The sequence below is a fragment of the Mastacembelus armatus genome, chromosome 22 (assembly GCF_900324485.2).
Source record: "Mastacembelus armatus chromosome 22, fMasArm1.2, whole genome shotgun sequence".
In the NCBI taxonomy this organism is placed as follows: Eukaryota; Metazoa; Chordata; class Actinopteri; order Synbranchiformes; family Mastacembelidae; genus Mastacembelus; species Mastacembelus armatus.
In genome coordinates, this window is record NC_046654.1 from 11239472 (window position 1) to 11262803 (window position 23332).

At 40.7% G+C, this 23332-nt stretch overlaps 1 protein-coding gene across 1 annotated transcript; it reads left to right on the forward strand.

Moving 5' to 3' along the window:
- The first annotated feature begins 7275 nt into the window (after nucleotides 1–7275).
- tmem63c (transmembrane protein 63C) lies at nucleotides 7276–22149 on the forward strand. The gene is made up of 22 exons (XM_026302314.1): nucleotides 7276–7485; nucleotides 10409–10488; nucleotides 11366–11453; nucleotides 12737–12774; nucleotides 13468–13610; nucleotides 14163–14214; nucleotides 14301–14409; nucleotides 14761–14834; nucleotides 14999–15079; nucleotides 15160–15280; nucleotides 15483–15616; nucleotides 15751–15867; nucleotides 16796–16949; nucleotides 17043–17149; nucleotides 17563–17649; nucleotides 17830–17895; nucleotides 17997–18159; nucleotides 18264–18369; nucleotides 19124–19291; nucleotides 19379–19491; nucleotides 19579–19653; nucleotides 19823–22149. The coding sequence occupies exons 1-22, from the start codon at nucleotides 7276–7278 to the stop codon at nucleotides 20051–20053; spliced, it is 2517 nt and encodes an 838-aa protein (XP_026158099.1). The 3' UTR covers nucleotides 20054–22149.
- The last annotated feature ends 1183 nt before the right edge of the window (nucleotides 22150–23332 follow it).

Sequence of the window (23332 nt, forward strand, 5' to 3'; positions counted from 1 at the left end):
GCTGGTGAGGCTGTGAAATCTCCACTTGCTATGTGACCACAGCATTTATGTACCATATAGACCCGCCTTTGTTCATTCTGTCTGTAGTGGATAGTAGGCGCCCTGCTGTTTGAGATTCCTGCTGTGAACTTTCCTGCTATTCCACAGGGGTCCACCACCGTGATGCCAACACATGCTGCATCTTCACTCATGTATTGTAGACAGTCACTAACAAAGATCATGCTGTCATAGGCAACACTATAATATCAGCTTACCTGTCACATAACATAGAGCATAGACTGTGCTTAGTTGTTGTATATGCACTGTAGGCTTGAAGTCCCATCTGATATACTGCAGGTTAACAAAAGAAATTCCTGTAGGTGCATCAGATGTTGTGATATGAGCAGGCTTTACCTTATAGTGTGATTTAATCTTGGTGATGATAAGCAAAATAACTTTTTTTGGATGTAGGTCACAATATGTAAGATGTTTAAAAGTATCGAGCATGGGCTGTGGAAACCTGTGACAAATTTTTACTATTTAGTAGTTTTATAGCCCAAATGATTAATTAATTATTTGAGGAGAATAATTAGAGATGTTAGTAATAATAGAAATAATCATTAGTGTACAAGTTTTTAGATAGGTCTCCTTCAGCTGCCATTAACTTTATTACAGTATGAAAATTATAACCCTGCATTGATAACAGGCAACCGCAATAACTCACTATTCCAACATAACTGTGACAGCTAACAAATAAATCTACTCAGTTAAGGCCCATTCATTTCTATCTCGTACTGCAATAAATGAAAACAACTGACTTCCTGGAAAGTAAAAAAGAAAGAATAAAGGAGCATAATTAACATACTCCAAGGCAACTGGAAAACAACAGTGATAATGAGTAGTGCCTGCAATTTTATTCCACCCCATATTTATTAATTAGTTGATCTGACAATTGATGTGTAGTGCAGTATATGCACAGCTCTTTGGTTGAAACACACAAAACCACTGGTCCTTATTTGTTGTTATTGTTGCTGCCTTAAGTAAATTCAGTGAATAGCTTATATTAAAATATCCAGCTGGTACTTCCTGTTATAGTTGTTTCCTTGGGGCTTTGAATAAATAATGCTTAATGTTGTGTTACTATGCTGAGACATGTGTCCAGTGGCTGCATTTTGTTTTTGAATGTGGTTTAGATGCTGACAGAGACGAGAGTTTTCTCTGAAGGAATCTGTTCTGATGAGCAGTGTTTGCACTTTTTGGTGAATGTGGGGGTGAAGATAATTTTGACTCTGACACTCAGGTTTTCTCACAGGCCCATTTTTAGGTTCAGCTCCAGCACAAGAAGCTGTGGGTGGAATCTTCCAGAAGCATAGAGGGATGCAGAGGAAATACAGATCAGGCAGGTTGTGTGGTTGTCAAACAGCTCAGGTTCAGTGTCGTCCAGCATACATGTTAGACAGACGCCGTCACCGATGCCAGATGGATCCTAATAAGCAATGGGCCAGTCCACAGAGCAGCACCTGGGCACACAGCACGATGCTCCCCTGGGGACCTACAGAGCATGTGCAGCCGGACAGGAAGCAGGTGTTAGATTTGTTGAGCATGGCCCATGTGTGCAGTCATTGCTCCAGTTGTGCTATGGCTCAGTCAGTCTTTAGAAGGAGGCTGGGTGGGGGGATGCTGCATTAACTGCACAGACACACCTCAGTGATCTCTGCTTGTGTGTTGTATGATAGAGAGAGAGAGGTATGAAAAGAGTAAAACCCCCTCTCTTCTTCTCCACTGAGCAGGTGGTGAGCAGATTGTGCTAAAACCCTCCGCCCCTTTCTAGCACTCAGGCTGGGTCTGCCCCTCCACAGCCCCTTCCAACCAAACCCATCACAGCAGAGGCCTATAGCTCCTGTAGAGTTGAAAATAAGATGCAGGCACACAAGTCATCCCCATTAAAATGTCAAGACACTGCACAGCACATGCACTAAAAGTGTATAGAAGCCCCTGTTCACAAATGCTGGCTGATTTTGATGCTTTGGGCCCCTTGGTTTGAATTCAGTGAAAGTAAATCCCTTTTCCTCTTTCAATATGACACTGCACCAGTGCACAATGTGAGGTCTAAATATGATATATATATATATATATATATATATATATATCTGTATATCTGTATCCGTGTGTGTTCCATTTGGTGTGATCTTAACCACGTCCAACACCTTTATTAATTCATTTATTTAATTGCCTGACATCAGTGGTGACTGTCACTACAGTCTTGTAGCTGAATAGGAGCAAATCACAGCAGGCAGGTTCCAAAATTTAGTGAAGGCTGTGACAGCAGCATATTAATGTTCAGGGTTTTAAAATGAGATGTTAAATAATCACACATATGGCTGTGATGTTGTAATGCAAATGTGATGTCAGCTCTGACCACAGCTATATTTGAGTCCCACTTTGATGAGATTTTATTAAACCATTATTCAGCCTCTGGTCCATGTAGCATATTGGAGCTGTTACCTGTAATCTGCAGGAAATGGAAGTGTCAAAATCCACATCTGTTTACTCTGTGGTGTGCTAATGGAAACAACAGGGGATAGACAAAATAATATAAAACAAAATTCAACTGTAAAGTAACATAGTCACAATTGCGAATTCTTCCATCCAGGTTGAATGTGAGTTACTGTAGTTACATTTATCAACAATAAAAGAGGTTTGGCTTTCAGGGATTTAATGTGTGAACATGAGACAATTACAAGTGCACCTGTCAGAGAAAGCTGTATAATTGTTTAACATGTCAAGTGAGCAGTCTTGAAATGTGTGACAGCATGCTGAACACAGATAAATGACATCAACAAAGAGAAACAGTGGTTAGAAGTTACAATATATAGATATGCACCTACTGTAAATACAGGATTCACTTATTATTATTATTATCAAGAACTCTGCAGCACCTCTAAGCTCTTTTTTTAGCATCTTTTAGCTCGTTGTTTTGGGTCCATTTTCATCATCTCCTGCTGCAGCTTCTTTCAGCAAGAAACCCCTGATAAACAAGATGTGTTTATATTATTTTGTCTACCCCCTGTTAATTTTATTAGGCAATATGTCATCTCATGTGACTGGAGTTTTTTTTTTTTTTTTTTTGGCTTGTTAACAATAATAGCAAAGGACTATTTTTACAGAATTGTCTTTAAACACCAAGATTTCAATAATCAGTCTGTTGTAGATTAACATGCAAAGCTAAAAAGGGAAGTCTTTGAGATGAAGCCAGTAACAGGTGAAATGCCAAATTACCTTTCCGTTTCCATGCAGGGTGCCACTGTTCTCTCACACAGAGAGGAACACTGTGCCAACACAAACAGAACAGTGGCAGGGGAAAACTGCATGTTTAGCAGGTGTGCAGTCAGTGCAGCGAAGAAGAGAACAACAGCTCTGAAAGCCATTATTCTTTTATTTATGGGGATTGCAAGTTGTCCTTCAGGGTAGTCTTTTATCTCACACTGACTGGCAGTTGATTAGGTACACAGGTTTGGAAGTCAGCAAAAGCTTACATTTTATTTATGGTTCATTTCTCTGGCAACACATGAAAATCTTTGTCCCATTCTTTGAGGCGTGTTTGACGATAGAAGAAAAGCTCTTCTGGTAATGCCCACCAAAAGTTTTATGGTGTTGTTTAGGCTTTGGGGGTAATTAGGATCAAAGCTATTTAAAATATATTAATTGACAAGATGTTTTGCAGGACAAAAAATAATGTGTCTTGTAAAATTAAACTAAAACTCAATAGTATCTTTATTATTGAGGTCATAGTTAGTAGAGATTCAGAAGTGTCCTCTTCATCTACATACAGTACATGAGGGGGTCAGAATATTAGGAACACTGAGTTTGCACATTTAAAATAGTATTGCTAATGGCTTGTGAGCATATGTCTGTAAAACTAATGCCATTCCATCACCCTCGACTCTTCCTTGTTCAGTGCTAAAAATCAAATATCAGCATTTTTGCACTGTCATTGTGAGCATGTTGCCATTACTAGCATTAGCATTTATCTCATAGCGTCAATATGCATAAGACCAAACTCATAGTGTTTCTGTATCTTTGTATTTTGAGCCATAATGTGTGACACCACTGAAATAATATTTACCAAAATATTATGATTAAGTGATAATAGGCAATGTATATGGATTCAATCATGGTTTATAATGCAAGTTATTGATCTTTTCACTTACAGTTGAATTATTTTGTGTGTATCACATGTATGTGATGATACCCTATCTCTTAGCCCAGCTTTACTCAGTGGTGCAGTGAGCAGATTAGCTGACCTGAGCTTGCGTCTTCCTCTTTTTACAGCTTGCTCTTCATTTTTTTTCTGCTTCTCTGACTCAAACCCAGGTACTGTAAATCTCTTCGCCATCTCATAGCTCCTGTACTGACTTTGAGCATAATAGTCTGAGCACAGAGGAAAGATTTTATTCATGCTGCCAGTGGGAGGCACAACACTGCTTCTCAAGCCAAACATCAGTTTGTAATCTGCTGCATTGGCTTGAAAGCTTGATTAAGGGATGAGGAGAGAAATGAGCAGGGTGGAAGGATTAGTGGCTTCAGATTTGCAGAGTTGAATATGCCAGAGAAGAAATGGATATCATCATGGGGGGAGTGTGAACATGCTTGAGGGATTAAACAGAAACAGAATAGCCATGGAGTGTCGTGGTTAAACTGCTGAATCATGCTGTGACGTTCATCCAAATATTGTGTGAAACCACACCACAGTCAGTTCTGTATCCTTCAGCATCCTGCTCTGTTCTGGGGGTGTAGAGGAAGAGTTTCACTGTTAGCATCAGCAGCCGGGAGCGTTTAAAGTGAATGACTCGTCTGATGCTGGGAAAACAGCTCAGTGAGCCGACAAAGGTCTGTTTAAGCTTCTGCATGTCAAACTTTGTCAGAGCTCAGTGTGTTTCCAGTTTACAGCTAGTTGTGTGCTTCATGGCTTCATTTCTGTTTGATTTAGCTCTTGTTGCACAGTCCACACAGCTGCTCTTTATTTGTTTGCGACCATCAGGTCCTCTCACTGATGTAAATGGGCACAGCGTTGTTTACTTTTTCACTGCAGCTTTCACAATTAGACTTTTAGGACGTAAGGATTTAACCAATTAATAAACAGCTAAATGCTACATTATGGATCACCATAGTGTTATTGCGAGCAATACATTTTAAGAAGCTAGACTGCTTGAGTTATTGTTATATAGATCATAAAACTTAATAATTTCAGTGTTTCATCAGTATTGTAGTACTGTAGAACTGAGAACTGCATGTTCTCTACTTGCACTGTAGGCCTATATGGTTATTTTTAGCCATAAAATGATCCTTTTGTTCATGTTGTCGGCTTAATTATTTATTGGCAGCAATGAAAAGCGTGATGTATGTTATATCAGATTCTGTGGAAACAGCTCTGCAGATTGTGTGTGCGTGTGTATGTACGTTAAGGATTTGCTGTGTGATCCATCCTCAGGGAATCTCTTTCCCAGTCGTCTCCACAGGGAGACTTGGATGCTGTGTAGCTTACAATATCAGAATATTGACTACAAGCTGTACAGTTTCACAACAGAAGCCAAGGAGGAGACTATAGTGGTGCAGAAAGAGCTGCTAAAAGAGTACCAGGTTGTTTTCATACTGCCATTCTTCAGCAGACCTCCCCTGACAGTGTGATGTACAGCAGTCCACCACCACAGCCATTGATCGGCTCGCCTCCTACACTAGACATCCTGCTGTGGCTTCTGTTGCACAAGTAAATGCTTCACAAAACTGTGAGACTGCTTCTCAGGAAGTGACATCATTGGCGCAGTGATAAATCACAGTGAGGTTTAGTTCAGTAAACTGTGCTAGTTTGAAGGTCTTTAGCTTCCTCTCCCTTTTCTCACCCATTTTATTCTCCTGTTACCTCACAGCTCCTGTGACAATTGGACAGCTGGGGATTATGGTGTAGTTTTTCTACCCTTCTTCACAGCAGAGCATGTGGTGCGTTGGCTGTAGAGCACGGTGTTCTGCCATATAACCATCTCTGAATATCAGAGGTTTCTCCTGAAATCTGATGATTGATGTCAAGCACTCAGGTGAATTTGCAGTATTGACGCAAAGCTTTGTCAGCACTCTGTTGCCGCTCCATTTCCTCAGACTGTTTATTCGGTCAGTGTACACAAACCGAGCAGCTGGGAGTCGTCGACTGTATTGATCGAAAGCAGCGAGTGTGTGTTTGCTGCTGGAGGACAGATGGTTGAGGCCTCCATTCTGTGGTCATGGCAGTGTGAATGACCATAACCCTGTGCTGGCTCCACCGACAGAAGGAAATGAAAAGTGGCAGTAACTGCCAGTGATGCACAGTAACTGCCAGTCCTCAACAAGCTGTTCAAACTCGCAGTTGAGTCCACACACTTTAAGCTTTTTCTTTTGCGCTGTCAGTAAACTAGTCTCTTCACTGATGGGGCAGAAATACCTACATGTTACTTGTCCAAGTGGTTAAATTAGTTTGTTAATATGTTAGCATCTTCCTGATTTATTTTATTGGGTTTAAAAGCATCTACAGGTGATGTGTTACCACTTTAATATGACATTTACACTTTCATTTGTCAGATAAAGAAACAGCCTCAGATCAGTGGCTGCTAATGGACCGTGATGGTCATTAGACTGATCCTTGTAAATCATAATTGCACTTGTGTGAGTGACACTAAAATGAGTCACAATATTAAAATGAAATAGAGTCCATTAAGTCCCAGTTTCAGTGTTTTATCGCTACACCATTTTTCCATTAAAATGCACAAACATCTTAAACTCTCGGTCTATGTAAATACAGGCTTGTAGTGCTAAACGGTAAATGAATTTTCAGAAGAGGGGTGGTAAGTTAAATAACATGACAGTTGTATAACAAAAGAATGTGATGTTTGAGAGGAGGAATAACATTTTTTTGTCATACAAAATAAAAAAAAACAAATTTATAAGTAGTAAAACACATTTTTTAATTCAGGACATTCAGTGTAGCTGCCAGAAGACAGCCACAACAGGACCAGATAGGGGCCACATCTCACAGAAGGCATGGGGGAGCTGTACCTTTTTGTGCTGTGGTTGCAATAGCTTAGTAGGACGGCAAAATGCTAAACAGTGGGTTAGCTAAACAATTTTTTAGCTAAACAGTTTTTCATTATCTCATAACTGTGACTTGTATTCACTTTTAAGCAAAAATAAGCGCAAAGGTATTATCTCATCGTTCCATGGGTCACCTTCTTTTATTCTCTGTTTTGCTTCAGGTACGGTCCAGAGCTGATGGCACACTCTGAGCTGTTTGTGACGAAAGCGCCCCCACTGGATGGGGGGTCCGTGGAGCTGGATGTTCTGGGCTTCCTAGACTCATTTAGAGAAGAAAACAGCACGGCTGAAAGATGTTACCGCTCCCACTCCCGCAGCAGCGTCCTCCAAGGTCTGCCGTTTGGAGGGGTGCCCACGGTCCTCGCCATCAATGTGGTCCTCTGGATGGTACAGATTCATATACACACACACACAAACACACATTCTTGCCTAGCTATCTTTGTGACGACACTCATAGACATAATGCTTTCCCTAGACCCTAACCCTAATCATCACAACTAAATGCCTCACCCTAACCGTAACCTAAACCGAATTCTAACCCTAACCCTTAAACTAAGTCTTAACCCTGAAACAGGAGTTGAAAAAAGTGAGGACCAGGAAAATGTCCTCACTTTGTCAAAATGTCCTCACTTTGATATAAATATTCTTGAAATTGTACTCACAAAGATGGCTATACAAGTACACACACACACGCTTCAGTATTTCTGTGGGTATTCTCAGTCAGGGTATTTTCCAAGGTGCTATTTGATGAGACTTGTCTTGCTTGAGGTCAAGCAAACCCAGTTGGAGCCATAGTCCATTGACATACAGTTTGGAAATGTTAATATGAAAGGTTCTTAAAGTGTCATATTGCCAATTTGCTGTAGAGTAACTTTCTATAATATTGATTACCCTACTGAATTTTTTCTCTAGGATGTCAGGACGTCACAAAACTGCCAAGGTCCCAAAGCCTGTTTATATACTTAACAGGAATTTTTTGTTATTTTTGTGCTTCAGTTTAAACAGCCTTGACAACGGGGTTTCTTTATATATCCAACTCTGCCAACACCTTGGTGAGATATTATGAAGAGCTGTGATACAAAGTAAAGGTGATACATGGTCAGAGGGTTGTTTCTGTAACAACAGACATCCTGTCTAAAACACTTCTCCCTGCTCTTGAAGATAATAAAGTACAACAGACTGCTTGGCATCACACATGATTGTGTGAAATGAAAGCAGACAACATGTCAACACTCAGGTTTTTTAACCTCTGTTATGCCTGTATGCAAACCCAGTTTTGATTAACTCTTAGATGTTTTTTATAACTCTAACCTTTACCTCACCCTCACACTTACATCTAGATTTAAAGCTAAATCAGACAAGAACAGTTTTATACTGTATCTTAGATAAGTGAACTGGTTATGATGATTACTGGTCAGACTCCAAAAAACACTTGTATAATGTCTCATGTGATTCTGGAGGAGCTTTCTAAAGTAAAGAAAGGAGCTTTCTAAAGTCTGAGAAAATAACCCCTCAGGATATCGTCATGATTATATCATCATGGATTTGCAGACCACAGATTTGTAACAGAAGCCTGCATTTCAAATAACAGCATAGAGTGTGAAAGACATGAATATGACAAGAGGTTAAGTTATGCTGTGAGAATCAAGGATCAAGTGTAGCTGGAGCTTGGCCCAGTATCAGTGACAGAAAATCAGGGTGTTTCAGCCTCTGCTGCTAAGATTTTATTTTAAAATTTTATCTCACAAAAGAAGTCCACACCCACCAAAACCCATATTCAATGCAAACGCGTCATTGTGTGTATGGCTTGGCTATTAATTGGCACAAAAACCACATGCCTTAACTTTCCATTCACATTGTACTGTATAATGCAGCATAAACACTGTTTACATACACAGTTGCATATTTTACCTCCTGCCTTCCAAATAATAATAGGCTTCCTTTTTCAGTTGTCAACTACCTCCCTTCCACTGTCAAGCCCTGTCAAGTTAGATCTCTGCACTGATGTCATTCTCAATCTGCCACTTCCATTTATTAATTGCCTGGTTGTCAAGACAACATTTGAGGGTTGAGTGCTATTTCTTAATGACAAGCATGAGTCACGGCACGCTTCCCCCCAGGTGATGGGGGCACGCCTCTGCATCAATTCCATCATCAAACAGAGAAAATTATCTGTGGGATTTGAGGAGGACATGCCCACGCATCAAGACAAAGCAAAATATATCAACAGGGTAGAGATGGACATGAAGAAAACGGCAAGATATTGGGAGAAATTCCAAACTAGGCCCTGCCCAGTGTGAACAAGCACTCATTATTCATCTCCAAGCCTGAGTAAAGGTTGCCGTGATTGTCTATGCATGGCTTTAGATCACTAAAGGATGAATAATTCAACATTTCTGGGAGCTTTCTTCCTATTAACATGACTGTCATCCCAACCCACTTAACCAAATGTCTTCTTAACTCAGATCAGTTAATGATTTAACATCGTTATTGAAATCAAACATTCATCAGCACTTTTCCTCAATTTGCATTTGTCAAAATTCATCCATCACAACCCAGTGCTGCTTTTAGGTATTCTACCAGGGAAGTTCAGCATGAATCCACTATTGAATATATATATATATATATATATATATATATATATATATATATATATATATATATATATATATATATATATATATATATATATATATATATATGGATGGATGGATGGATGGATATATATATATATATATATATATATATATATATATATATCCATCCATCCATCTTCTATACCCGCTTTTCCTGTTCAGGGTCACGGGGATCCGCTGGAGCCTATCCCAGCTCTCTCTCGGGTGGAAGGCAGGGGTACACCCTAGACAGGTCACCAGTCTGTCGCAGGGCCACATATAGACACACAAAGACAGACAACCTCACACACTCACACTCACTCCTACGGGCAATTTTAGAGTCACCAATCAACCTGACATGCATGTTTTTGGACTGTGGGAGGAAACCGGAGCACCCGGAGTAAACCCACGCAAGCATATATATATATATATTCAATAGCCAGCTTTCCATTTGGGGAAGAATGGAGGCTGTTGAGGTTTATTCTTGCTATTGACTACACTAATTTGTCTTTATGTGCTCGCGTGTTCATGCTGACCTGTCTCTGTTAGTTTCCAAGACAACCATGTACTACTCTAAAGAAAGAAGATGGGTCATTAATGCTGCTGCTTTTTGAACCGTGCCTATTATTTGTAGACTCTTTACGTGAATCAGATTCCCAGGAGCTCTGCAATCATGTTCTTGTCCTGTGTCATAGTTTCTGTTGCTCATCTTCTCCTGTCTGAGGAAAGCTGCATGGGACTACGGCCGCCTGGCTCTGCTGATGGAGAATGACAGGTAAATCTCTCCCTGGTTGTCTTACACTAAAAAAATCGGGTGCACTTGCTCGCCTGTGAACAATGTCAACATTTGAGATGAAGCAATAAATCTCAGTGGAACCACTCCTGAGCCCCGATGCTGCAGCCTCCAGCTCCCCCTGCTGAGTATTAAATGGTACTGTGCAGAAAGCAAATTACTATAAGCAGTTCTTGCTGTTAATGGACTGATATATGGGCGCTGTTCAGCCGAAACACAGGCCAGACAGACACATATACAGAATAAATAAACATGGAGATGGAAAAATCTCCTCACTCCTTCCAGTTTAGCACCGACACTTATCGATGAATTAATTCTGAAAAATGTTGTCTATTGATCAGTATTCTGAATACCTTGATAGTTCTGAAATGAGTCCAGGTTCAAACAGCAGTCTGAGTTAGTCTGTAGCAGTTTTCTTCTGCTTCACTGGATGCACCTTTCCAGGGTTACATGGGTTTGATCATTTCAGCCTGACCAGCGGTGGTTTCGATGCACCCAGGGGCAAGCGGCATCTGTGCGTTTGACCAACCAGACCTCTCTTATACTAATTTAATTAATTAATTTTGCATAATTTGATATGCTGTTGAACTGTCAGTGGTACGACCCACAGAGAAATATCCGCAAACACTGGTTTTATCAGATTTGACAATACCGTATGTCTTTGTCTGCTGTATATATAAATACATGGGGATTCATTTCAGATAGGTACTGTACTGGGGCTGTCTGCAGCAGTTTCATTATGTCTCATTTGTGATCCCTGTTACAGCACAGAGTTAAATATTTAGATGCGATGATAAGGTTGTGTCAGACTAGTCAGTATGACGATCCTGCTATTTGTGTTATTGTCTTTCCACTTCAGTCTCACATCCTTGTTTTATGGAGAGCCAAGTGAGAAAGAGAAGTCTCCTTCTGAGTCCAGCCCCTCTGACTCTGAGACCAAGGACATGGTGAGTTTTGAGTTTGAAAAATTTTCCTCAGCTCCTAAAAGCACCAAAAGTCCCTTTCTCAACAAAATACATTTTATGTGCCCTAAGGGTCTAACAAAGATGTTGAATATATGTCTTACCTCATAAAATATCTGCAGTCTTCTCTATGTTTATATCATAGTGGCACTTTTCTGTAACCTTACTTTGTAGTTACTCACAGAGAATTATTACACATAGCTGCAGTTACCTCATTATTATGATTATTTACAGCAAAAAGAAGTTCTGATATATAAAGTTAGTTGCAGTGGAAGAAAGTAAGCACAAATACTTCAACCTCAAATACTATACTAAAGTACAATTTTCAGGTATCTCTTTATTTGAATATTTCCATTTTCTGTTGCTTTGTACTTTGACTTCATTACATTTCACAGCAATGGAATCAGATATTTAAAACAAAAAACAATATAATCATAAAACTTTAATGATCCTGAGTAGGAAATGTACAAGATACCCAGTGGCATGTAAACACATACATAACTAACAAATGTTAGTTACAATTAGTTCCATCTTTACCAACATTAAATTGAGGAACACAATAATGCATCAATAAATATAACCCAATAATATAAAATACAATAATGTGAGATGTGCCATTTAGTACTTTTGCTTTTGGTACTTCAAGTATATTTGGCTGCTAAGACTTTTTATTTAAGCAAAATTTTGAATGCCAACTTTTAACAGAGTATTATTACACTGAAGTATTTATACTTAAGTAAAAGATCTCAGTACTTCTTCTATCACTGCTACCTGGTGAACATTGTGGGCCATTTAGCTAAAGAGTACATAAACCCGTCCATTGGAAGCCAGGAAGGACAACCTGTAGTGCACTGGTATTTTACCACAGAATTAGATTCACATCAACTAGGTCAAAGGATTAGGTAGTTGTTAGTCTAAACATGCTGCACTTTTACATTAAGGTCCATTTGTCTAAGAAGAAAGTCTGGATCATGACTCAGCTGGTCCGTCTCTGACTCCATGTCACCTATGTGGTAGACTGAGGTCACTCCCTGCATATTTATGACAGTATAAGACTCAGACTGGACTACACTGAGCTAAGGCTGCAGTAAAGTGGTTACTGCTCTGGGCTAGACCTATTAAATCTCCATCTCTATGTCACTCTGCAGAAAATACTGCTGTGCAAATGCAAGCAGCCAGATGTGGCGTGCACAGACATGCATGCATATGTCATGTATTATCGTAAATAACCTATCCACTGGATGTTTTATGTTCTCCTTTCCTTCCAGGGCTTCTGCTCGTGGCTCGCATCTCTTTACCATATGAAGTAAGTACACACAGCAGTTGCCCTTGTAATTATTTTCCCCTTGCCTCGTCCTAGCTTCCATTCGTTTATTGGCCCTCTGTCTTCAAAGCTGATGTCACTGTCAAATGTAAAGTCTTGAGTTACATCTCATTTAGCAGCAAAAACAAACGAGTCTGGGTTCATGTGACCACTGGTGCCATGGTTTCCTGGTGAATGTTTGCACTTTGTTCATGTCTGATTGCACGCAACCGATTTAGACTTGTAAAAAAGCGATTTCCACAGTGTCCATGGCTTCAGTAGTATTATGATGGAGTTTTGGGTGCTTCTGTTTTTAGCTCTTATGCCATCAGCTCACCCTGGAATCCATGTGAATGTGCAAACCCACCCTGAGAGTTCTCAATGTGTGGGCTGCCATGAGACCAGCATACACCTCTTTTCTTTTCTTTTTTCCTCGTGTTTTTCTTCTCTTTTATAACACTGGGCTTCCTGAATCTCCTGCCTGGCAACCACAGCTGGACCATTTGTCCGATGGACAGGACTGTAGGCATAACCTAGGTTAAGACTGCACTCCTCTGATTATCTGCTGAAACGTGGAAATTTCATCGCTGAAAAGTCAAGAAAAGTTTACAGCTTCTCTTCTTTTTATTACTTTTAGGCAGAAAGAGCAAAGAAGACATTTTAAGAGATGTATTTTCCCTCTCTCTGTTTGTGCAGGGACGAGGAGATCCGCAGCAAATGTGGCATTGACGCCGTCACATACCTGTCTTTCCAGCGCCACATCATCCTTCTCATGACAGTGGTCTGCCTGTTGTCTTTGGCCGTAATCCTGCCGGTCAACTTTTCCGGGAACCTCCTGGGTATTTTGGTCCAGCTAGCCAACTGCTTGAAAAAAACCAAGGGATATCCTTAACCTCAGTAGAGGCACATGTGGCACCTCACAGGGAGAGACACACAGAGGCAGAAACACACATGTACAATCACTGGATTTATTGGTTAAATGCACAGAAAATGTAGTTTAAAAAACGTGCCCGAAAAAAAAAGTGATGGTAAATGTAACCTAAAATCAGCTATAAACAATATTATGGAGAAAGGGCAGGCAGCCTTTATGAGGTCTATGAGGAGAACAGAAACTTTTTTATCACCGCTGGCTGTCATCTAATGGACCAGTGTGTCACTGTAGTCATTAAGTAAACCCAAACCCATGGCAACAGCAAACAAAGGGTGCCAAAATGAAAAGAGCAGAGTCACACGAGTGCGATGCTTGAGTTTTAGGAGAGATTTAATTAAAAGACAATAAACGTGACACTGCTTCATTGGTGTATCACCCTCCAGGAAAAAGAGGAGGGGTTTCCTTTGAGGCATGTAAAAATGAACGTCTCCCTCTCTGTCATGTTTTATTATTTCTACAGGAGACAGTCCTGTAAACTTTGGAAGAACAACACTGGCTAACGTTAATGCAAAGTAAGTCCAACAGCACCATGACCCCAAAAAAAAACTACTACCACCTATATTTGTTTAAATGACAACAGTGTTTGTGTGGCTCGCAGGGATAGCTTTCTGTGGCTGCACTGCGTCTTTGCTCTGGTTTACTTCATCATCACGTGTCTGTGTATGGCTCACCACTCAATAAGACTGGAGTACAGAGAAGACGAGAAGGTCTGTCACCATCACATCAACAAATATACAAATCAAGGGCTGGCTATTTTTTCCAGTGGGGTAAACAGAAAAAAACACACATCCATCTCACCGAGTCAGTTTGTCTATTTTTGAGACCCCAAAGTTTTATTTTTTTAAAACAAGTAAATATTTAAACCGTTTTTTAAATACAGGTCCTACAAATCGTCTTCTCAAGAAAAATGCTTGACCAACCTGCCTACAAATTTAATTGAAGTCCATCCACAGTAGTGGAAATATGACACTAGACCACTTCATTTTTTAAGATGATTTGTTTATTTTTGGCATTAATTACCACATTACTTTTTATAATGCTTGGATTTTGTCTTGCAGGTAGCCAGGACATTGATGATTACCTCAATCCCCAGAGAGATCTCTGACCCTGGACTCATCACCAAACATTTCCAGTACACGTTTACTTCTTTATTTGACTGTTTAAGTTAAATCTTTACTCCTTACATTTGATTCCTGTGCTGAGGGAGCCCCAACTATGTTCTTTTCATATACATGCATGTGCACAAGCTCATCATCCCTTTATTGTGACTGAAACTCCCTCTGCTCTGTTGTCTAGTGAGGCCTACCCCAGCTGTACGGTCACTGATATCCGCCTGTGCTTTGATGTCCAAAAGCTGATGAGGCTGGACTTGGAGAGGTACGACGACTGCTACAGACTAGAGGAACACGGTTTGTGATCATTATTAGGCTCCTGTCTGAGGACTGTGTGTCTTGCAGGCGCAAGGCAATGAAAGGCAGGCTGTATTTTGCCACAAAGGCCCAAAAGGAGGGGAAGATCATGATCAAAACTCATCCGTGTTCCCATATTTTCTGCTGTGACATCTGCGGTTTTGAAAAGGTAAATTTTATCATCACTGGGATTTGCACCTGGTTTTCTATTTTAGAGTTGCAGAATAGTTGTGCTGCACAGAAAGGATATTACCACTGGGTGGCACTACACTCCAAATGTAGGTAAATGAAGTGGGGCATGACATGTTGCCACTGGATATCTGTGGATCTCTGAGAGTGAAAGGTGCAGTGAGCTAACTTTGTCCCTGCAGGTGGATGCAGAACAGTACTACAGCGAGTTAGAAGAAAAGCGGACAGACGAGTTTAATGCTGAGAAGAATCGCATCTCCATGAAGAGGCTGGGCATCGCTTTTGTCACTTTTCGTGATGAGAGGATGACTGCTGTGTGAGTTAACAGCATGACATCAAGGTTTATGTCTGTCAGGTCCTCTTGTCACATAAACCATGTTACAACAGGGAGCAATCGTAAGAAGGAGGTGCGTTCTGATGCACTTGTGCACATCTTGTTTTGTTTTCCAGGATTGTGAAGGACTACAGACGCTGCCATCGCAGACCCCAGCAGTCCAGCATCACCACTGTGGTGCAGTCCCATAAATGGGGGGTCAGCTATGCACCTGCTCCCAGTGACATCATCTGGTCAGTGACAACATTACTGGATATCCCACATTTTTCTTTTCATGCTTTTTTTTTAAACCTCAGTGGCCCAAACATTTTTCTTGAATTGTCCTGATTAGCCTTATAAAGTCTCAAATTTTCCATATTGACAAAATCATACTATAAATTTGTTGCAGCTAATGTTAATCTGGGAGGAAACCTCTTTTTTACATTTTGCATTATTTAGACCTTTCCCTCTAATTATGCCAGACGTATTTGTTCTTTTTAGAAACCCTAGGATCATGGTTAGCTTTTAAATCAAACTTCTGATGGCTTTATTAAAACATTAGCTTGTGATAATGGACCTAAAAGAGTCTGTGATAAACATTATGCACTCTATACATTTGAGTATCTGCATTAGCATTACTACTCCTATGCCTGTCACTGAGCTGCTCTCTTTCATTAGAAAATCAAGCTAATGAATAGCAACAATCAAGATGTATTATTATGTCGTGGCCTGTGTGTATCACAAGACCATTTAAAGCTCCTTCCGTATCCTTGTTTGGATTAGCTCCAATGAATGTTTCTTATCTTGGAAAGCAAATGCACCAGTCCTGGGACATTATATAACAAATAGGTGATGCATATGTATAGGGGAGATTAACCAAAGAGAGGGTAGCACTCACTGTTTGTGCTTCTTCATGCCTGATTGGTTTCAGAGACTTCTGTTCCTTCGTTAAAATTATGCGTTCAAGTGTGCTGTTCCCAACCTGCTGTCCAGACCAGTGAACACAGGACCAGAAAAACACTCGCCAATTGACACACGACTGAGAGAAGACTGAGCTGGCTATTTCAGGCTTATGTTAATAGATATGGCTCATACATGTCAGGGAAGAGAAGTGCGTTAACTGTTCTGTCCATCCTGATGGATGATTGTGAAAAAGAGGCTCATTATTTCTCCTGTCACCAGGGAAAACCTGTCAGTGTGTGGATCTCGCTGGTGGCTGCGCTGTGTCCTCCTCAACATCCTCCTCTTCCTGTTGCTCTTCTTCCTCACCACTCCGGCCATCATCGTCAACACCATGGACAAGTTCAATGTCACCAGCCCCGTGGAGAGCCTGCAGGTCAGAATTTGACATTGATTTAAACTAGTGACCTCATGTTTCATTTTGACCCTCTTCGGTTATGATAACTAACCATTTTACTTTCCAATACAGAGCCCTGTCATCACCCAGTTCTTCCCAACCCTCCTGCTGTGGGCGTTCTCAGTGCTCCTGCCCTTCATCGTCTATTACTCAGCTTTCCTTGAGTCCCACTGGACCAGGTACTGGCCAGCCATCAACTACTGTGTTCCTCTGAAATGGAAATGCCTCTCCCCTTGCTTCTTCAAATGGACCCTTCATAAGTAGCTGCCTGTCTCTCTCTCAACTCTCAGCATTTCTTTGCTCTTTTTACTTTCTCCCTGCTTCTCTCTGTCACTCTCTGCACTGTTATTCTGGGCAGGTTGTCATAGAGATGTGAGGATAATGATATGCACAGTATTCAGCATGTGCAGAAGAGCGGCACATAGTGACTACCGGGAGAAGCAGAACAACTGTGCATAAGGAGACAACCTCATGCAGAACCATTACCACCAGTCTTATAAATAATACATGATGCATTGAGTTTGTTGAAGGGAACACTGTAGGTATGTTTTATAACTATAATGATGATCTTATCTTTCATTTAACGTCTCAGATCTGGTGAGAACCAAGTAACAATGCATAAGTGCTTTTTACTGCTGGTCTTCATGGTCATCATCCTGCCCTCACTCGGTCTGTCCAGGTACAGTTTTATTAGCTCTGCAGACTCCAAACAGACATACAGTATAACTTCTGCTTTAGATTTATTTTATTCCTTTTGCATGTGTTCACTTTTTAACTTTTGGTCATTTTTGTTGTTGTTGTTTTTTTTTTTTTTTTAGAACTATGTCCTTTTTATATTTTATTCTTTTTTTTTTTTTAGCCTGGACCTGTTCTTCACCTGGCTCTTTGATGTCAACTTCCTGGATGAGAAAAATGTCAAATTCCAGTAAGTTTATTCTTTTTCTCAAAATCAAGTTTACAAGTTTATACAATATGGCGCAAAGAAATTCAGTTGCAGCCTAACATGTTATTGTTTTTGTGGTGCAGGTGTGTGTTCCTTCCTGACAACGGTGCATTTTTTGTAAACTATGTGATTACGTCAAGCCTGATTGGCACAGCCATGGAGCTGCTTCGTATCCCAGCACTGACGGTGTATGCCTTCCGCCTCTGCTTCGCAAAGTCCCAGGCTGAGCGGATTCATGTCAAACGGGTTAGCAAAGCCTTTCACGCTAATGTCTGGTTTTTCATGTGAGATTTAAAACTTAAGTTGGGGTTTTTTTTTTGTTTGTTTGTTTGTCTTTTGTTTGTCTGCAGAGTCAAGCATATGAGTTCCAGTTTGGCCTGGAGTATGCCTGGACCATGTGCATCGTTGCAGTCAGTATGACCTACAGCATCACATGTCCCATCATTATGCCCTTTGGTAAGCTCACCCTCTTCTGTCCTCCCTTGTTTTCCCTCTTTTCTCTGTCTTTCATGCATGTATGTCCTGTCTCTCCTCATACTGTAACCTCACTCTCCTCCACTGCCTGCCAGTCCGATGCAGACTGTGAATCCGCTGCTGTAGTCCCAGACACCCAGACACAGTGAGCTGCGATCCAGACGCCCACTCTGTTCCTGTCTCTGCCCAGAACTCACCAAGCTTCTATTTACTTCTGCAGTTTAATCAATCCAAACAGGCACTTTTATTCTCCATGGCCTGCTGCTCTGTGTATCTCACCTGTATTGTTTACTGCAGATTGTTTTGTTTTTTATTTTAGGCTGAGGCAAATCAAAAGTCTCGTTAATTGAGTTAAAACTTCATTCAGTGGAACAAAAAAAACAAACACAAATACAGGTTTTCATGCAACAACCAAAGGGCAAAATATTGATCTGAAAAATATGTTACCATTGCCTGTTTTTGCAGGATACTTTCATTTTACTTTTTAAAAAAAATAATCATTTGGACAGCCTGTAGCTTTTTTTTTTTTTTTTTTTTAGAATAATTTAACTGTGCAGTGATTATTGTGTTAAACTTAGCATTGAGCCACAGATGTTTTAGCTTGTTTCATCTCTTTTGTACTCTTTTCTTTCGTGCACGATGCAAGCTAAAGCACTCTGAATTGCCTTTGTGTACAAAATGTGCTTGATAAATAAACGTACATTGTCTGCGTGTATATTTCATTATGCTCTTCCAGGTCTGCTCTATGTGATCCTGAAGCACATGGTTGACCGATACAACATCTACTATGCATATGTTCCCACCAAACTCAATCAGCGGATCCACAGAGCAGCCATCAGCCAGGTCATCGTGGCTCCCATCCTCTGCATGTTCTGGCTGCTCTTCTTCTCTGTTCTCAGATTAGGTACTTTATCCCTACTACTTCTATCATTTTACGGTTACAGTTTCTATCCTCTTACTAATATGTCGTGCTCTCTCCTTATTAATAAAGGTCCAGTGCATCCCATCACCCTCTTCACCTTAGTGTCCCTGCTTTCCTGTATTGCCTTTTCCCTCTTCCGCTTGTGCCTTAAGAAACAACCAGACAAGTCATCAAGCTACCAGGTTAGCAGCTCCACTATATCTCAGTGAGGTCAGGTTCAGCTGAAGAAGCTAATACTCAATGAACAGTATTCATTTTCTTTGTTTCAGATGTCTGATCAGCCAGCAGAGGGGACATTCACTGATGCAGACCAGAATACTGTAACATCAACCACTGCCTCCAACGTACGTCACCAAAATGTTCTCCTTTTAGCCAGTACACACAGTTACACACATTTTAAATTTCATATTAGTATTTAGTAACAAACTCATATTTAAAATCTTACTTTCATCTCAGTGATTTACTGTGTGAAAGGGTAATAAACATACTGTAATTTTGATGTCCCTCCCTCAGCTGTTTGTGGCGTCCGTGCTGCTGGAGCCAGAGCTGGCTCTGACTCCGATGCCCTCCCCGGCTCACCATAGCTACGGCGCCATGGCCAGCTCCCAGGGTTCAAGCCACGACCCAGCCGAGGAAGAGGAGGGAGAGGAGGACCACGCCCAGACCCATGAGACTGAGCTCCAAGACCCCCCAGAACCCTACCCCTCTAGCCCGCTCATGGACAGCCCCGTAGGCTACCAGTAACACCAAATCCATCGAGCTTATTCCACGTGTCCTTCACCTGGAGAACACAGATTGCTAAATGTTGCACTGCTGCGTTTTCACCACTGACCTCAGACTGCAACTTGCGCACTCAGACCCCGAGGCTAGACCGAGCTTGAAGAACCTGAAGAGGATAAAAGCTTCAAAATACAGACGCAGGATCCATATATACATCACTATAAATATACAGAAAGCACTTTGCCAAAACATCTCCTGAATATGTCTTATGGACATGAACCACACATCACCGTTGATCAATTGGATGCTCCATAACAGGGGTTCCATCTTCTCCTATGGCTTCATTTGCAATTAAAAGTTGGGAAAGTGACTGATACTCTATCCATGCTGTGCCACTTGGACATGAGTGGAGGTGAAAGTTCCCATCAGAGTGGGCGGTGTGAGCAGGCTTGCCCCGGCAGACTGACAGAGTGGTCTGGGCACGGGTGATATCTGGTTCGTCGGCAGCAGAGCTCTGGGAGGCTGAGGGTGAGGGCAGCTAGTTGTGAAGCCATCTGCAGTGAGAGAGGAGACAGACGGAGACGCCAAATGTAACTCAGAGATGTACTGTAATAAATCACCACAGAGGCACAAGCAGCTTGACTATACCTGAAGCTTGTTGTAACTATTATCAAGTTAGGGTTGCTATTTTTGCTACAGTATTTTTTGGTGTCATTGATTTGGCTTTGGGTTGGGGCCAGGGGTCTGATGAAAATGAAATGAAACAGAAAAAGAAGAGTATTCACTAATTATGTTGTTTTGAGTGTGTAAGCAATGCAACTGTGTTTTATTTTATTTTGAATGAATAGTTGGACAATTCTAGACATTTTCCAACTTTTTGCCGAAAGTTAGATGAGAAAGATCGGAGCACCCAGATAGGCAAGTGGTTATGGCAGGTGCTCCATGTGCAGCAGCACAACTCACAGTGTCAGCGGTTTGAGTCCAGCTGGGAGAGCTTCTACTGCAGAGTTATGGGGATTTTACCAATTAATTTTGTGAAAGCAGCGATGAGATGTGATGGCAACAAGTGGCTGCAGAATTAAATGCACATTAAAATCCTTAATGTTGCCCCGACTGCTGCTTTAATATCACCGTATCACTTTGGTGGTTGACGTTTGCTTAATTTCAGATAAATTGGTAAATTGTAAAACTGCACAGCTGTATGCTCAAACATCTGATCGGGTGTTAAGTCACAAAGTTGATGATTAGTCATGACTAAATAATAATCCAGACATCTCTTGTGTGTGCCGGAGTTCCTGTAACTTTGAATAAGTTGGCATTACATTCAAAGTGAGTACTAACGCAACAAGAATCTAGTAACAGGTGAAAGTAAAGTACAACAGTATTGTGCAAACTGATGACTCGGAGGAATCGTTTCAGAGCCAGGTACACTTTTGAAAAGTAATTCAACAAACACCGCTCTTTTCTAAAAGTCCCATATCACTAACTATATCTAAGTCTACTGCAGTTTGTGCAATGCAGCCTTCAGTGTGGTGGTAAATACCCCTCTCCCCTCTCTGGTGCCTAATACAAGGTGCAAACAGTCCTACGTAAATTATTCTGCCCAAACTGAAACAGCACAGTTCAATTAGAGATGGGTCAGGAAGGGTCCTATTAATCTCACAATAATCTCTCTTTTCTTAACATGATTTATTGTACCTGAGGTTATCTTGTTTACGCTGAACAAACCTGCGACCAAAGTCTGAGATTACATATATGTTGCCATGGTAACGAGTCTTGCAAGGCTTTCTAAGAACCAAGCGATCCAGGGTCGAATCAACAAAGTTAAATAAATAACTTCATATTTAGCAGATGTGTCAAAGTGGCATCAATCATCTAACTCTCGGCAAGAACATACATTTGTTTCTCAAAGACTATTCCTCTAAGTTGTACGAGCTATGGGAAAATTAGCACCACATCTCTGAGTTACAACATTTTGAAAATTTCCCACACCAGGAGGCTGTTTTTCTCTCAGAAATATGGAAGTCTCTTGAAGAATTTATCAATTTTGCTAATTACATAAGACACTGAAAGTAAGCACTCCCTGCGTTACTACTGAAGCTATTACATTTAGATTTTTTAGCTGTAAAAAGTATAAAATATATATATATTTTGTTACCATAATAGCTAAAGATTTTCCATTTGTTTGGTGTTGGTCACATATTTCTATGCTAAAATTTTCCTTTTTTTTTTATGTCATAAACACAAGGAGAAAATTTAAAGCACTAGTATATGATTTCAGTTGCATTAATCTATTCTATGTAACACCACTGCATGTTGACTATGTTGTATAAAGGAGGAATGCATTCACTGTATATCCTTATCCTTAAGGTCACCTTTCACACATGCTGATCTCACTGGTTTAGTCGGTTAGTCTGTATGTTTGCAAGTTTTGTACTTTGGGGTTATTTTTATTCCGTGGTGGGACAAAAGTTTTTCTCAGAATGTAAACTGATTGTAGTTTGTTATTCGTGTCTTTTGCTGTGCCTTGAAGAAACACTCATTTTGTGTGACAATCCAGCATGGCCTGAAATATGCTGCATGGAAAAGTAAAGGGCGGAGGAAACGGCCAAGAGATGAAAACACATAAACACAAAAACTCAACAGGCCAGAGTAGCAATTTTCATTCTCATAAACAGACAAATGTTAGTTGAAAGCCGTGATGTGAGCCCATTCCACTAAGACATCAAAAACACAATCATCACACAAGACTCACTCACTGAAGATACCTGGAACTTTTAACTATGTCACATGGTCTTAGGTTGATTTCAGTTGTCAGGGGACTGTAGATGTTTAAACGCTCCACTTACTGATCGTGATATTGACTTAAAAGTTGATTTGGATCATTCTTGACCCTGGAAGTAGCAGCTGACAAAACTATGTCAACCCTCTGAAGAATGAATGGCGGGATGTCCGAACAGCTACAGCTCTATGATAATTCAGTGGCTCTTGAGCTGACAATGTCTTGTCACCTGCTGTTTCAAGGTGAAGAACAAATGGCCGAGCTCGAAGCGAAGCTCACACACTGTGTGTCTCTATGTCACAGCAGTTGTGTCGTCTCTCTAAGACACAATTGTATAATGGCTTTGTTGGTGCCTTGTTGATTTTAATGAGGATCTTTTAAGTTCTCAGCTGCTGTGTTCTTAAAAACATAGATCATATAAGGGCAGGCTCTCTGCAGAGGACAAATATCTTGTCCGTTATTTGTCTGTGCCAGAAACACTGGCTGCCCAGTTCACACCGATATTCTTTCAGAACAGCCGA

What these genes read in the sequence shown, in the direction of transcription:
- tmem63c (XM_026302314.1), top strand. Translation starts at nt 7,276, where the DNA reads ATGGCACACTCTGAGCTGTTTGTGACGAAAGCGCCCCCACTGGATGGG. An exon ending in AGTACAGAGAAGACGAGAAG is followed by an intron (nt 14,410 to 14,760) that starts GTCTGTCACCAT and finishes TTTGTCTTGCAG; the next exon opens with GTAGCCAGGACATTGATGAT. An exon ending in AGCGGATTCATGTCAAACGG is followed by an intron (nt 18,160 to 18,263) that starts GTTAGCAAAGCC and finishes GTTTGTCTGCAG; the next exon opens with AGTCAAGCATATGAGTTCCA.